Here is a 16,750-nt window from a genome sequence, read left to right on the forward strand (position 1 = left end):
GTGTAAAACTTGACTTAAATAGATAAGAGCAAATAACCAGCCTCTGTACTGGAATGCACTGCACCCACAGGAGTACATTCTGCAGCGCTGAAGCTCAAGGTGCGAAAGATTTATATCCATTAAACGAAGAGTAACCGTTTCCAGGAGGTGAAGAATCAATAAATAGAGGGCACACATTAAAAGGTGATAGCAAATGAACTGAGAGTCATGAAAAATCTCACAGAAAAAACAATTATGTTTTTGGACACCCAGCAGAAAGTTTTGACAACAGAATTGGATTAAATATTTAAAATATGACAAATACAAGGAAGGGTGGGAAGACCAATTGACTGCTGTTTAGAAGAGCAAGCACCAACCCAGGAGGCCAAATTGCTCCTGCTTCCTATGGTGCACAATTCTATGGATGTAAACTGAAAGCTCAATGAGTGTTCCCTTTCCTGTGTCTCACCTCTTTTCTTCATCATTTCAGCGGGTCCCTGCTCAAAGATGGAATGAGATTGAATTGTTTCGGGTCTGCCTCTTCCCCTGCCTCGTGTCTCTCTCTGGCGATCCTTGTCTCGTTCCTTCTTCTCTTTCCTCTGAGAGGCATCGTCCTCCTTTGGTCTGCAAGCAAAGCAAATTTGAGCATCAAAACATCAAGTGATGCAAGTGAGCGCTGCGAGTCAGAAACCCTCAACCAAAAGCACATCTTTCATGTGAAAGGGGACTGATGTCAGTCAGTAGGTCAGCAAGATGTGATTGACCACCTTCAGCAGCTTATGGATCTGGGTTGAGTGCATACTAGTCTTTCACCTGACACCAGCACATGCAGCAGAGGAGTAATCACAGCAGGAAATCCAGAAACTAGGTAAACTAAAAGCATCCAACATGATCTGGCATAATCTCAACCCAACATTAAATTCAGCTTCCTAACACCCATATCCTCACTGGCTGCATTTCTAATACATTATTGAAAACTACTGAAACCAACATGCTCTGAATCTCAGACTTCATCCACCCACACTATTCTCAAGTCTTGTCCTTGCCAGTATTTATCCCAGTACTAGCCAGCTCCAAGTGCTCTCTCCACACATGGCTCAGGCAGACATAGCAGAAAGCCTGTCACTACACTGTGCCACAATAATAGTTATTCTAATGCCTGAAATGCAGACATTTAACATGTATGCATTCACTTGAGAAAGATTGTGAAGGCTGTGTTAGGCATGGGTTAGAGTTAAATTTTAAACAGTTAATTTGAGTTGAGTTTTGTAATGATCAAGCATGCAAAGCATTCATATTATATCTGGTTTATCTGTGGTCAACGTACATGTTATCTTGTCAGTGAGAATGACCACATGATTCAGGTCAAAAGTAAGGTCTATGGTATTAATACTGGTTCCATGAATATGACAGGTACATATTTCATACATATATATTCAACTTCGTATGCTACAGTAATGTAGTGAGGTCTAATGAGATTTCTTGTAAATATACAATGCCCAGAAAATAAATAGTGATTTATTTTGTTAACTTGTCCCAGGCAGCAGCAGTTATTGTAATTAGATTAGATTACATTACATTACAGTGTGGAAACAGGCCCTTCGGCCCAACAAGTCCACACCAACCCGCCGAAGCGTAACCCACCCATACCCCTACATTTACCCCTTACCTAACACTACAGGCAATTTATCATGGCCAATTCACCTGACCTGCACATCTTTGGACTGTGGGAGGAAACCGGAGCACCCGGAAGAAACCCACGCAGACACAGGAAGAACGTGCAAACTCCACACAGTCAGTTGCCTGAGGGGATTGAACCCGGGTCTCTGGCGCTCTGAGAGGCAGCAGTGCTAACCACCGTGCCGCCCGTGCTAATGTGAAGTCGCATTAGCAAAGGGTTCTTTTCGATAAAGTTTTGTGATGGGATTTGGAACTCTCCAGAACGTTGAGATCAATTAGACCGTGAAGATATTACTCATTAGGATATTATCCTATATATCCTTTAAGCAGGTGCCTCCATCTCAGAGGACATCTGTAAACTTAACAAACAGGAAAAATTGAGGACACCACAATTGACTGACATTGCCGGGAACCAGTCACGAGATAGAATAAGGTGATATCGTTAAGATGACCATCACACTTAAGAAACTGATTAGGAATTGGCATGCCGTGTTAACTTAAACAGATGAATTTTGTGCTGTTAATGCGTTGATAAGTTAATTAGAATTGTGCCACTGATCATGTGCTGTCTTAGCAAAGGTCATGTACAGGTCGAGTGGCCAGTTAAGGTTAACAATCAGCAATTTTTAGCAGTCCAAAGGACAGCAATAAGAGAAGACAGAAACGCTTCAGTCAAGAGATGTGTCCGGTCAGCCTGAAGTCATAAGGTGAGTGTTCCAACATGGACTGACTGAACCATTGCCTAAATTAAGCATCTTTACTCTGTCCTTGTTATGATAATTCTGTCAAACGTGTAAAAATGAACCATACCCAGAGTGGCCTTGAATTTAATCAGAACTGAAGGATCTTTTAGATTGCCTCTTTCTCAATTCTGTCTTTCTGCAATAATTTTAACTGAGATTTCAGTCAAAAGTGTGCACTCCACACCTTACAAGAATACAGTTAGGAATGTACAAGATATTCTCAGGTCTTCTTGCACAGGTATAGTCAATATCTCATTTTGTACTTTGACAAAGGAGCCTAATCTGCACCATTTTCTGATTTTGAATGTACATTCCCTTCAACTCATTTCAAAACGTGTAAATGGATCTTTCAGAGAAAATAACACTGACAACGAATGACTGTCAGACTGGGAGACTGTCACAGTTTCTACACAATGTCAGCAACCACTTGTCCCAGCAGGCATGTCAGGCATGCCGGGGGTACCAAGCTCCCCCTAGTGGATATTGTTTACCTTATGATCTGAGAAACTTTCAGCCTCTGGTGAAGTGACTCTGCAGACAAATGGAGGCCATGTGCACTGACCCACAGCTTTGCACTTGCTCCCCTAGTTCTTGTGGATAACTTACTAATTGAAACATTTTCATTACCACTAAAGTGAATTTTAAAACCATGTCACAAATTGCTTGAAGCAAACATATACTCACTCTTCCTTAACCTTCCTGCTGATGATGTTGGGAGTGAATGTTTTCTGCAAAAGAAGACATCATAATTAAACATTGCTCACATCACAGTCAATGTTACAGTTTGCGTTCAGAGAATTAAGGAGGACTTCAGCTTTAACATGCTCGAAAAGCTTGTGGAAATAAACTCACTCTCTCATATACGTTGACAGTAAGGAACAACAACTGACAAAACTCTTGAATTAAAGTTTATCTTGGACCCTATTGTTTTTCAGTCAACACACTAAAGAAAATTCTATTGCCTAACCTAACTTGCAGTCACAAATTGTCACACTAACTGCGTTGAGTGTGTGGTGCTGGAAAAGCACAGCAGGTCATGCAGCATCCGAGGAGCAGGAGAATCGACGTTTCAGGCATAAGCCCATCATCAGGAATGAGGTTTGTGAGCTGGGAGGCTGAGATAAATATGGGAGGGAAGCTGAGAATGCAATGAAGATGAAGGAGAGGGTGATAGGTTGGAGAGGAGGGTTGAGCGGATAGCTCAGAAAGGTGATGGACAGATTGGGAGGGCAATGCCAATTTGGAGGCTTGGGACTTGGGTAATGTGGGGGAAGGGGAAAATGAGGCAATTGTCGAAATCCACATTGATCCCCTGTGGTTGCAGCATCCCAAAGCAGAATATGAAGTCTTCTTCCTCCAGGCATCGGGTGGTAAGGATTTGGCGATGGAGGCAGCCCAGGACCTGCACGTCCTTGACGAAGTGGGAGGGGAGGCGGACATCCATCAAAGCCATGCAGGTCCTGGGCCTCCTCCATTGCCAAACCCTTATGACTCGACGTCTGGACAAAGAACGCCTCATATTCCACCTTGGGACCCTGCAACCATATGGGATCAATGTGGATTTCAACAATTTTCTCATTTCCCCATCCCCAATATTATCCCAGTCCCAAGCCTCCAATTTCACCATTGCCCTCCAGACCTGTCCATCACCTTTCCCAGCTATCCTCTCCAAACTATCATCACCTCCTTCACCTAACTATCGCTTTCTCAGCTACCTTCCCCCCAACCCACACCCCTCCCATTTATCTCTCAGCGCCCCCCCCCCCCAGCCCACAGGCCTCATTTCTGATGAAGGGCTTATGCCCGAAATTATGATTCGCCTGCTCCTCAGATGCTGCCTTCCTGCTGTGCTTTTCCAGCACCACACTCTCAACTCTCATCTCCAGCATCTGCAGTCCTCAACTTTCTTCACACTATTAACTGCATCAAACCAAAACTTGTCTTCAACAGATATCTCCAAGCATAATGGATCAAAATCAGAAGTGGAAACTCTGTCAAGTTAGCCCCCTTCTGGACCCACGGTGCTGCGCCACTGATCGTTCAGCCACCTCTGAAAAGATTAAATTTAAAAATTGGGAATCTGTTTTTCAGAGCACATATGATGGCACAGGTATCCATTATGCCATTAAGTGTGTATTTTTGATGAATCATCGATTGCATACAGTACTGATGAAGCATTCAGAACACTATATCCCCTGATGACTCTCTGCAGGTACAACGTTGCTCATCCCACTCCTTGTTCTAACCCCTTAGTCCTGCCAAGTTTCTCTCCTCAGGGACTTATCCAATTCCCTTTTGAAACATTCATACCACACAGTTGCCAGGCAATGACCAGCTGCGTCAAAACAGAATCTAACCATAGTCTCCCCCTAACATTCAAAGATATCACCATTACTGAACCTCCCACTATCGACTTCTTCAAGGTTCCCATTGACCTGAAGTGGAACTGGACCAGGCTTATCAATACTGTGGTTGCAAGTGCAGGTCACAGAGGCTGGGAACCCTGCAGTAACGAACTCACCTCCTGACTCCCCAAAGACCATCCATTACATACAAGGAGAGAGTCATGGGTATGACGTAATACTTCACATTGGCCTGGATGAGTGGAGCTCCTACAACACTTATGAAGCTCGAGGACAAAGCAGCCTTTGCACCACACTGGAACCACGTCCACGAACATCCACTCCTTCCACCACCCACACTCAGTAGCATTGTCCACCTTACACAAGATGCACTACAGAAATTCACCAAGGCTCCTTAGACAGCACCTTCAACATGATAGTGGTTATGGGTTTAGAAGGACAAGGGCAGTAGATACACGGGAACACCACCCCCTGCAAGCTCCCCTTGAAGCCACCTCACCATCCTGACTCGAAACATATCTCTGTTCTTTCAGTATTGCATGGTTAAAAGCCTGGAACTCCCTCCCCAATGCCACTGTGGGTCTACCTACAGCAACTTGACTGCAGCGGTTCAAGTTGGCAATCTACCACCACCTTCTCAAGTGTCATGAATGCTGGTCCAGCCAGCGATGTCCACATTACAGGAGTGAACTTTTAAAAAAATTTTTTTTTTTGAAATCCTTTGATTTTGCTTCCACCACCCTCAGGTAGCACATTCCAAATCCTACCCATTCGCTGAACAAAACAGGTTCTACTTTATGTCTCCATGGCTTCTTTTACCAATCACTTTAAATTCACATTCACTGGTTGTTGACCCTTCCCCCAAAGTTCTCCTCATCGAAACTGTGCAGATGCCTCATGATTTTGAGCACGTAATCAAATCTCCTTTCGACGTTCTTGTCTCTTAAGGACAATAGTTTCTTCAATCTATCCACGCAACTGAAACCTCTGATCCCTGTAACTACTCATAAATGTATTCTGCATCTTCCTTAAAGCCTTAATTCTACACTGCAGTGCCCAGGACTGGACACACTTCCCCAGGTGAGGCCAAACCAGTAATTCATAATTTCCTCCCTGTTCCTTTCATCTATGCCTCGATTTACAAAGCTGATGCCCTTTTAACCATTTTATCAATTTGTCATGCTAACTTCAATGGTTTTAGTATGTATAAAATGCTTAGGCTTTTGGACAATGAAAGGTGATCTCACTGAAACCTGTAAAATACTTAAAGGGATGGATGGGGTAGATGCAGCTAAGACGTTCCCCTGATCGGGAAGTCAAGAACTAAAGTGCAGAATTTTTAAAAAAAGGAGGATGCCATTTCGGAGGGAGATATGTAGAATTTCTTTTCATTCAGAGGGCTGTGAATCATTGGAATTTTCTATTCTCAGGGCCTATGGAACTGGAGTCTTTAAAAGTGTGACACAGAGTTTGATAGATTCCTGGTAACCAGTGGCGAGGTACAAGGCTGTATTGCAAAATGCTTATTTAAAAAGAGAGCGAGCCGTTAACTAGTAACCTGATAACCTTGTGTCCAGGTGAGTTGAGGGCTTCCCTGTGCCATACACACTGATATGATTTAGCCAGGTTGCATCCGTTAGAGCGCCATTAGCCATGTCAAATTGTAAATGATCATCCAGTTGGAGCATGGAACACCACCATGATGCGTGTCAACTCCTTGCGGCTTATTTCTGTATAAATTTCACAAGGCACACTGTTACTGGCAGAGAAATAATTGTCATCGATTCCCCTGCCAGATGGGATTGAAGTGTACCATTCCTTCAAAGAAATAGAAATAGAAATGCGATAGGCCAGTGCAGTGTCGGTATCGTCGGAAATCAACCTTCAGATGGTTCCCATTGAAATAAAGTACAAGTCATGGATCAGTGTGAGGTGTACAAGATAATGAGAGGCATAGATAGAGTTGATAGCCAGAAACTTTTTCCCAGGGCAGAAATTGTTAACATGAGGGGTCATAGTTTTAAGCTGTTCGGCAGAAAGTATAGAGAGGATGTCAGAGGCGGGTTCTTTACGCAGAGAGTTATGGGAGCATGGAATGCGTTGCCAGCAGCAGTTGTGGAAGGGAGGTCATTGGGGATATTTAAGAGACTGCTGGACATGCATATGGTCACAGAAATTTGAGGGTTCATACATTAGGTTTACCTTACATGAGGATCAATGGTCAGCACAACATCGTGGGCTGAAGGGCCTGTTCTGTGCTGTACTGTTCTGTGTTCTAAGTCCAACTCCAGAATGAAACGAGGGAAAGACCAGCACAGCGAGCTTATCAAACAGCTTCACCCTACACAGTACATTACCAGTTTGACTCCTCGCATCTTTTCTCATTAGAAAATTGCTGACGATTCCAAGGTGCGATAAATAGCATTCAAAAGACTCCTGGGCCACTTAAACATAGGTTTTGCCGTCAACAGTCTGCTCACTTCCTTATGCAAAACATGTTTTGACAACATGACGATTGAACTAATTTCTTTTTGCATAGTTGTGTGTTTGAATTTGAAGCCTTAACGAGTGTGGTCACTGTGGCAACACAAGAAATCGGGCAGCTCATTTGTGCACAGCAAGCTTCCATAATCAGCAATGAAATAAACTACCGGGTAATCTGTTCCACTGGTGAGGGATAGATATTGTCTCAAAAGGTTCCATTCTGGCTATTTTGATTAAGAGCAGGAACGATCTCCAAGGGTAAACTGGGCTTTGATTTAACTCAAAAGAAAGTGTGTTTAACAGTGCAGCACTCCCTCATCAGCAACACTGGAAAAGGATAGGCCATTCAGAATATCAACTAGAAGAAAGTGAGGACTGCAGATGCTGGAGATCGAGAGTTGAGAGTGTGGTGCTGGAAAAGCACAGCACATCAGGTGGAGCAGGAGAATCAACGTTTCATTGCTGATGAAGGGCTTATGCCAGAAATGTCGATTCTCCTGATCCTCGGATGCTGCCCGACCTGCTGTGCTTTTGCAGCACCACACTCGTAACTCATTCAGCATATCAAGCCTGCTCATCCATTCAATTGGATCATAGCTGATCTTCTCCCTCAATGCTGCTTTCCCAATATCCCTGATGCCATTAATATCCACATTCTTCCACATCTCAGTCTTAAGTGGCCTAAACCCCATCCCCTTATTTTGAGACTGTAAGCTTTGGTCCTAAAACTTGTAAGCCAGGACGGATATTACTTTTACATTCACCTTGTCACACCTTGTTAAGAATTCTCCAAGTTTCAGTGGAGAAACTTCATTTTTCAAAACTCAAGAACATGCTGCATCTCCTCTACACTCACCCTATGGCAAGTATATTCTGTACGTATACAGAATACTGTACACAAAATGCCAGCTGTGATCTCACCAAGATTCTAGACAACAACAGCAAGTAATCTATATCCCTGTATTCAAACACCGTGGAAATTAAGGCCAACATATCATTTGTCTTCCTCATGACGAGCTGCACCCATGTACAGAGGAACCTCGATTATCCAAATGTCAATTATCCAAATTTCGGATTATCCAAAGGAGATCTCAAGGTCCCGATAGAAACATTACATCAAAGAGGTGTTTCCAACACTGATGGCGTCTTTTGTTTACAATGACTCAAAACGAACTCAGCTTACTGAAATGCTGCCAAGAACAGTCCTGGACATTAATGGGAGCCCAGGCACCGTCTCCAGATGATTGTCCGCTCATCCCCTCTCTCTCGCCCCCCCCAGACACTTTACCTGGAGTTCTACACAGGCGTGCATCCTGAATCCCCCTTCCCCAGATAATCTCTCCAACATTGTCCTGTACAGGGCAAAGGTGGAACTGTCAAAAAGTTGCTGTGAAAAGGTGTGTGCACGTACGATTTGGAAATTCACCCCCAAAAGACAGCAGCAGTCTTACTGTTGGTGTCCAGTATGGCTGCCCAGTTTCCGGTGGTGGGGTGGGGTGGAGTGGGGTGGGGTGGGGTAGGGTAGGGTGGGGTGGGGCCGGGGAGAGATGTCGGACGGGAAGGGGGCAGTCCCATACTGCTGCCTTGTTCCTGAACGGGGAGCACACTTAGCAAGTGCTTGCTGCATCAACCCCATTGAACTGATGGGTGGAAGGGGCAGCAGGCTTCAGCAATACTGCAGGTCCCTCACACAGAATCAAACCCTGAGACAGAGAGAGGGAGCAATGCAGGCAGAGCGAGGAAAAAGGAAACTTCGGATGACTCCGAGCCCCAGAGGAGAGGCATTGAATCAATTAACCGAATAATCAATTAACCGAACAAAAGTGTGCCCGCCCATCTCGTTCGGATAGTTGAGGTTCCTCTATACGAGCTTTTGATAACTGATTAACAAGGGTGTCAAGATCCCTTAAACACCAACGCTCCCCAAACGTTCACCATTTAATACAAGTGTTTTTGTGCTTTTTCTACCAAAGTGGATAACTTATTTACACTATATTGCATCGGCCATGCTCCTGTTCAAAGATCAACTCTCATTTAATCTCGTCCTTTCTCACTTGCTTTTCCTTCTTGCCTTTCCTTCCGAAAGGGTGAATGTCCTTGAAAATTCTGTTCCCAGTCTTGGTCACCCTGTAACCACATCTCTGTCATAGCAATGAAACCACATCCATTTATCTCTACTTGCGCCTTCAAATAATTAATCTTGTAGGAGGTGCTGTGTGCATTCAGATGGAGTGCCCTTACTTTGGTCTTTTTAACCTTGTTCTGCATTATTCTTTTGATGCATGTCTCTGCTAATCTGTTTTCTAAACTTTGCTCACTATTTTTCTACTATCTATTATCAGTTTTGATCCTCTTCATTCGAAGCTGTCTCTCGGGATTTGTATCGCTTGGCAAATCTAAGTTAAACACTCTCCTACATCACCAACAAATCTCTGAGGATTCTACTCCCTACCATATCAAGGTAAAAACCATCCATTTTGCACAGGTCTCACCTGCCACAGAAAAAGTCCCTATCCTTCAAAAATATGTCCTTCCTCCAACATCAATCTTCCACCAAAACATTGCATCGCGCAATCCTCCTGTTCTTCCTGCCCTGAAAATACACAGCCTCGGCACCGGCTCCCCAAGACGGTGCAGCGCAGCCTGGGCACTGGCTCCCCAAGACAACTGCAGCACCCGCAGAGCACAATGTTCCCTCAATATGAAAGCAGACTGCCATTTTAAATTATGCAAACAATGTCTCTGTGTTCGGATTTGAGCCCGCAACCTGCTGACTCAGAGGTGAGTGTGTAACCTGCTAAGGCAAGGGCTAACAATTATATTTAAAAAACTGCACTAAGAGTGGTGGAGGGGAAAGCTTGTACAAGTCCGCACAAAGAAGTTCTTGAGCTGCTGCGGTACTGCCCGACCGACGCTCAGCACTGCAGCCAATCACAGTCCAGCTCTAATGAAACCTGTTCTTGAATCCGAGAATCCCTAGTGTGGAAACAGGGCCAAATGGCCCTGCAAGTCCACACCGACCCTCCAAAGATTGACCCACCCTGACCCATTCCCCGAAAACTCTACATTTACCCCGAAATAATGCACCCAACTTATACATACCTGAACACCATGGGCAATCTGGCATGGCCAAGTCACCTGACCTGCACATTTTTGGAATGTGGGAGGAAACCCACGCAGACACGAGGAGAACGTGCAAACTCCACACAGAGTCAACCGAGGCCGGAATCAAACCTGGGTCCCTGTGAGGCAGCAGTGCTAACCACTGAGCCACCGTGCTGCCCCTTTTTTTTTTACATTACGCATGACCTTCCCTGGGGACCTCAGTTGAGCTATAAGCAGAAAGTTTGAATACAACATCTTACCCTGCCGTGAGTTAATTGGTGGCTGGGTACAGGAGGCTGCAAAATGACCATTTGCCACTCTATACCTTCTTGCCTGATTAGCTGTGCTCTCCAGCTCCCAGTCTGCTCCTGAGGACATGGGGCATGAATGCCCAAAGTTCCTTCACTCACTTTTTGTTCTAGAATCCCTACTGTGTGGAAACAGGCCATTTGGCCCTGTGCTTCATGTTCAGCCTCAGTCCAGTGAGCAGCTCTAATATCCAATATTGGGAACTAGCTCCAAGTGCTGCAAACCCAAAATAAGAACAGGCAATGTTGTCAACACACAGTCAACATCAAACAGACTAAAAATTAACAACTAAAATGCAAACCTTGCTGCTCCTTTTAAGCGTACCCTGCAATGCATTTACATTCCGTGCTGAAAAAAATAACATTCTCTCAAACATAGAACAGTATAGCCAGTACAGGCCCTTCAGCCCTCGATGTTGTGCCTACCTTTTCCCTACTCTAAGGTCACACTGACCTACCCTTCATTGCATTACCATCCGTGTGCCGATCAAGAGTCGCTTAAATGTCCCCAATGTATCTGACTCGACTACCATTGCTGCAGTGCATTCCATGCACTCTGTCTAAAGAATCTACATCTTACATCTCTTCTAAACCTTCCACTAATCACCTTAAAATTATGTTCCCTCGTGAAAGCCATTTCCACTCTGAGAAAAAATCTCTGGCTATCCACGCTATCAATGCCTCTCCTCATCTTGTACACCTCTGTCAAGTCACCTTTAGATTAGATTAGATTACATTACAGTGTGGAAACAGGCTCTTCTGCCCAACAAGTCCACACCGACCCGCCGAAGCGAACCCACCCATACCCCTATCCCTACATTTACCCCTTACCTAACACTACGGGCAATTTAGCATGGCCAATTCACCTGGCCCTGCACATCTTTGGACTGTGGGAGGAAACCGGAGCACCCGGAGGAAACCCACGCAGACACGGGGAGAACGTGCAAACTCCACACAGTCAGTCGCCTGAGGCAGGAATTGAACCCGGGTCTCTGGCGCTGCGAGGCAACAGTGCTAACCACTGTGCCACCGTGCCGCCCATCCTTCTTCACTCCGACGAGAAAAGCCTGAGCTTCCTCAACCTGTCTTCATAAGACATGCCCTCCAGTCCAGGCAGCATCCTTGTAAATCTCCTCTGGACTCTCTCTGAAGCTTCCACGTCCTTCCTATGATGAGGCGACCAGAACTGAACACAGTATTCCAAGTGTGGTCTAACCAGGACTTTACACGCTGCAGCTCTTAAACTCAATCCCCCACGAATGAAAGCCAACACACCATATGCCTTCTTGATAATCCTATCAACTTGGGTGACAACTTTGAGAGACCTATGGACGTGGACCACAAGATCCCTCTGTTCCTCCACACATCCTGCCTTTAACCTGTATTCTGCATTCAAATTTGACCTTCGAGAGTGAATCACTTTAACACTTTTTCAGATTGTACTCCCAAGTGCCACGTATCAGCCCAGTTATGCATCCTGTCAATGTCCCGTTAGCAACCTGCAAATGTCCTCCATGCTATCTACCACTCCTTCAACCTTGGTGTTATCTCCACCCAGAATCACAGAATGGTTACAGGACAGGAGGCCATTCAGCCATTTCATGTCCATGCTGCCCCCCCAACGAGTGAGCAGAACATTGACCATAATTCCCCTGCTTTCTCTCCATAACCCTGCACATGCGTCTTTTTCAGAATACTCTCTTTTGAAAGCCTGAATTGACCCTGCCTCCGACACACGCTCACTTTCCTGATCCTAATCACTTGTTGCATGGAAAAGTTCATCATGCCATCACCATTGCTTCTTTTGCCAATTCCTTTACATCTGGGCACTTCAATTCCTAACCTTCTCACCAGTGGGAACTGTTCCACCCCACCTACTTTGGCCAGACTCTGAAAATCTCGATCAAATCTTCAAACCGTCAATCAGACTTCCTGACCTTTTTCATTCCTCCCAGTGTTAGGTCCCGTGAGCGGATGGAGGGCAGGCGGCCTGGGGTAACAGTGGCGGAGGGCAGGCGGCCTGGGGTAACAGTGGCAGAGCTCCGTCGGCCTGGTAGGCCCCTGCCCACTGTGACAGCGGGCCTGATGGCACTGGGATGGCCAGCATCTCCACCGGGGCCTCTCTCAGACATCGCCGTTTCGTTATCTGCAATGCAAAAGGACAAGTTAGTACAACCGCAAAAACCACGCCAATTAGGAAACAGAGCAGATCTCACAAAACCACAGCTTTCCAACCTCACCGGAGGGGATACAGGAGAGTCTGCAAGCTTTATTATCTCCTTGGGCATGCATATATTCACAACTTGGCAACCTCTGGACAGATTCAGGATTAGAGTGGTGCTGGAAAAGCACAGCAGGTCAGGCAGCATCCGAGGATCAGGAAAATCGAAGGGCTCCTGCCTGAAACGTCGATTTTCCTGCTCCTCGGATGCTGCCTGACCTGCTGTGCTTTTCCAGCACCACTCTAATCTCGATTCTAGTCTCCAGCATCTGCAGTCCTCACTTTCACCTAACTTCTATACAGAGGTCACTACAAGCTGGTCAAAGAACCAAAATATTGCCAAGTGGCAAAAACACACAGGATTTCGTTTTTCCCATGGGCACAATAAAACAGGAAGTCAAAAGCCACTGTGGGATACCAGAATGGCTCATGCAGCGACTGATGCTGAGAAGCACTACATTTGGCTCATCAGACCGATGTCAGCTCTCTGCAGAAGCACAAAATAATTTAACACAGAGCTGGGAACCAGCAGAGTACAAATGGGCCAAAAGAACTTTTGGACTTCAAATCTACATATTCAGAGATTGTCTTACTGTTCAAAGTTTGGAAGAAAATCTGACAGCCAGACTACTGCGACCACTAGGACTCATAACAGCACACAAACCAACAGCCACTCTCAGACAACAACTCACCAGGACGAAGGACTCGATACCCAGCATGAGCAAAACCAATGTAGTGTACAAAATCCCATGCAAGGACTGCGCAAAACACTACATAGGACAAACAGGAACACAGCTAACGATCCGCATCCATGAACACCAACGAGCCACGAAACAACACAGCCAGCTATCCTTAGTAGCCACACACTCAGATGACAAGCAACATGAGTTCGACTGGGACAACAGTACTATTATAGGACAAGCCAAACAGAGAACAGCCAGGGAATTCCTAGAAGCATGGCACTCATCCACAGATTCAATCAATAAGCACATCGACCTGGACCCAATATACCGGCCACTGCAGCTGGAACTGACAACCGGAAGCGGCAGAGCCTCCCCTCTCCCTCCTCTTCCCCTCTCCTCTCCCTCTCCCCCTCTCCTCTCCCTCCTTCACCGCCCCTCTCCCTCCTCCACCGCCCCTCTCCCCCCTCCACCGCCCCTCTCCCCCCTCCACCGCCCCTCTCCCCCCTCCACCGCCCCTCTCCCCCCTCTCCCTCCCCTCTCCCTCCCCTCCCCCTCTCCCCCCTCTCCCTCCCCCTCCCTCTCTCCCCCCTCTCCCTCCCCCTCCCTCTCTCTCCCCTCTCCTCTCCCCTCCCTCCTCCTCCCCTCCTCCCCTCACCCTCCTCCTCCCCTCACCCTCCTCGTCCCCTCACCCTCCTCACCCTCCCATACACCCTCGCCCTCTCCCTGCCCCGCCCCTCCCCCTCCCCCTCCTCTCCCTCCCCTCCTCTCCCTTCCCCTTCCCTCCCCCTCCCTTCCTCCTTCCCTCCCCCTCCTCCTCTCCCCTCCTCCTCTCCCTCCCCTTTCCCTCCCCCTTTCCCTTCCCCTCCCCTCCCCCTTCCACTCACCCTCTCCCTTCCCCTCCCCCTCCCTCTCCCCTTCCTCCTCCCCTCCCCCGCTCCTCCCTCCCCTCTCCTCCTCCCTCTCCCCCTCCCCTCTCCCTCTCCCCCTCCCCTCTCCCTCTCCCCTCCCCTCTCCCCCTTCCTCCTCCCCTCTCCTCCTCCCTCCCCCTCTCCTCCTCCCCTCTCCTCCTCCCCTCCCTCCCTCTCCTCCTCCCTCTCCCTCTCCTCCTCCCCTCTCCTCCTCCCCTCTCCCTCTCCCTCTCCTCCTCCCCTCTCCTCCTCCCCTCTCCCTCTCCCTCTCCTCTCCCCTCTCCCTCTCCCTTCCTCCCTCTCCCCCTCCCCCTCTCCTCTCCTCCTCCCTCTTCCTCTCCTCCTCCCCTCTCCCCCTCCCCTCTCCCCCTCCCCTCTCCTCTCCTCCTCCCCTCTCCTCCTCCCCTCCCCCTCTCCTCCTCCCCTCTCCCCCTCTCCTCCCCCTCTCCTCCTCCCCTCTCCTCCTCCCCTCCTCCCTCTCCTCCTCCCCTCTCCCTCTCCTCCTCCCCTCTCCTCCTCCCCTCTCCCTCTCCTCCTCCCCTCTCCTCCTCCCCTCTCCCTCTCCCTCTCCTCCTCCCCTCTCCCTCTCCCTCTCCTCCTCCCTCTCCCCCTCCCCTCTCCCTCTCCTCCTCCCCTCTCCCTCTCCTCCTCCCCTCTCCCCCTCCCCTCTCCCTCTCCTCCTCCCTCTCCCTCTCCTCCTCCCCTCTCCCCTCCCCTCTCCCCCTCCCTCTCCCTCTCCTCCTCCCCTCCCTCTCCTCCTCCCCTCTCCCTCTCCTCCTCCCTCTCCCTCTCCTCCTCCCCTCTCCCTCTCCTCCTCCCTCTCCCTCTCCCCCTCCCCTCTCCCTCCCCTCTCCCCCTCCTCCTCCCCTCTCCCCCTCCTCCTCCCCTCTCCCTCTCCTCCTCCCCCTCTCCCTCTCCTCCTCCCCTCTCCCTCTCCTCCTCCCCTCTCCCTCTCCTCCTCCCCTCTCCCTCTCCTCCTCCCCTCTCCCTCTCCTCCTCCTCCCCTCTCCTCTCCTCCTCCTCCCTCTCCCTCCCTCCCTCTCCTCCTCCTCCCTCCTCCTCTCCCTCTCCTCCTCCTCCCTCCTCCTCTCCCTCTCCTCCCTCTCCCTCTCCTCCTCCTCCTCCTCCCTCTCCCTCTCCTCCCTCTCCCTCTCCCTCTCCTCCCTCTCCCTCTCCTCCCTCTCCCTCTCCTCCCTCTCCCTCTCCTCCCTCTCCCTCTCCTCCCTCTCCCTCTCCTCCCTCTCCCTCTCCTCCCTCTCCCTCTCCTCCCTCTCCCTCTCCTCCCTCTCCCTCTCCCTCTCCTCCCTCTCCCTCTCCTCCCTCTCCCTCTCCTCCCTCTCCCTCTCCTCCCTCTCCCTCTCCTCCCTCTCCCTCTCCTCCCTCTCCCTCTCCTCCCTCTCCCTCTCCTCCCTCTCCCTCTCCTCCCTCTCCCTCTCCTCCCTCTCCTCCCTCTCCTCTTCCCTCTCCTCCTCCTCTTCCCTCTCCTCCTCCTCTTCCCTCTCCTCCTCCTCTTCCCTCTCCTCCTCCTCTTCCCTCTCCTCCTCCTCTTCCCTCTCCTCCTCCTCTTCCCTCTCCTCCTCCTCTTCCCTCTCCTCCTCCTCTTCCCTCTCCTCCTCCCCTCTCCCTCTCCTCCTCCTCCTCTTCCCTCTCCTCCTCCTCTTCCCTCTCCTCCTCCCCTCTCCCTCTCCTCCTCCCCTCTCCCTCTCCTCCTCCCCTCTCCCTCTCCTCCTCCCCTCTCCCTCTCCTCCTCCCCTCTCCCTCTCCTCCTCCCCTCTCCCTCTCCTCCTCCCCTCTCCCTCTCCTCCTCCCCTCTCCCTCTCCTCCTCCCCTCTCCCTCTCCTCCTCCCCTCTCCCTCTCCTCCTCCCCTCTCCCTCTCCTCCTCCTCCCTCTCCTCTCCCCCCCCTCCCTCTCCTCCTCCTCCCTCCTCCCTCTCCCTCTCCTCCTCCTCCTCCTCCCTCTCCCTCTCCTCCCTCTCCCTCTCCCTCTCCTCCCTCTCCCTCTCCTCCCTCTCCCTCTCCTCCCTCTCCTCCCTCTCCCTCTCCTCCTCCTCCTCTTCCCTCTCCTCCTCCTCTTCCCTCTCCTCCTCCTCTTCCCTCTCCTCCTCCTCTTCCCTCTCCTCCCTCCTCTTCCTCTCCTCCTCCTCCTCTTCCCTCTCCTCCTCCTCTTCCCTCTCCTCCTCCTCTTCCCTCACCTCCTCCTCTTCCCTCTCCTCCTCCTCTTCCCTCTCCTCCTCCTCTTCCCTCTCCTCCTCCTCTTCCTCTCCTCCTCCTCTTCC

The 16,750-nt window shown here is 49.2% G+C and overlaps 1 protein-coding gene across 3 annotated transcripts in view; it reads right to left on the reverse strand.

The window, feature by feature from the left end:
* Positions 1 to 16,750, reverse strand: part of polr3d (polymerase (RNA) III (DNA directed) polypeptide D) — a 93,977-nt gene that overhangs the window by 7,570 nt on the left and 69,657 nt on the right. For all 3 annotated transcript variants that reach the window (XM_087984396.1, XM_087984398.1, XM_087984397.1), the window contains exons 2-4: positions 12,600 to 12,808; positions 3,087 to 3,130; positions 449 to 603 (exon numbers count right to left, since the gene is read on the reverse strand). In XM_087984396.1, coding sequence (XP_087840522.1) covers positions 449 to 603; positions 3,087 to 3,130; positions 12,600 to 12,808 — 408 coding nt within the window. The remainder of the gene's footprint in view (positions 1 to 448; positions 604 to 3,086; positions 3,131 to 12,599; positions 12,809 to 16,750) is intronic.

Source organism: Chiloscyllium plagiosum, unplaced genomic scaffold (assembly GCF_037043375.1).
Source record: "Chiloscyllium plagiosum isolate Xiang-an unplaced genomic scaffold, Cpla_swu_hap1 HiC_scaffold_48, whole genome shotgun sequence".
Lineage (NCBI taxonomy): Eukaryota > Metazoa > Chordata > Chondrichthyes > Orectolobiformes > Hemiscylliidae > Chiloscyllium > Chiloscyllium plagiosum.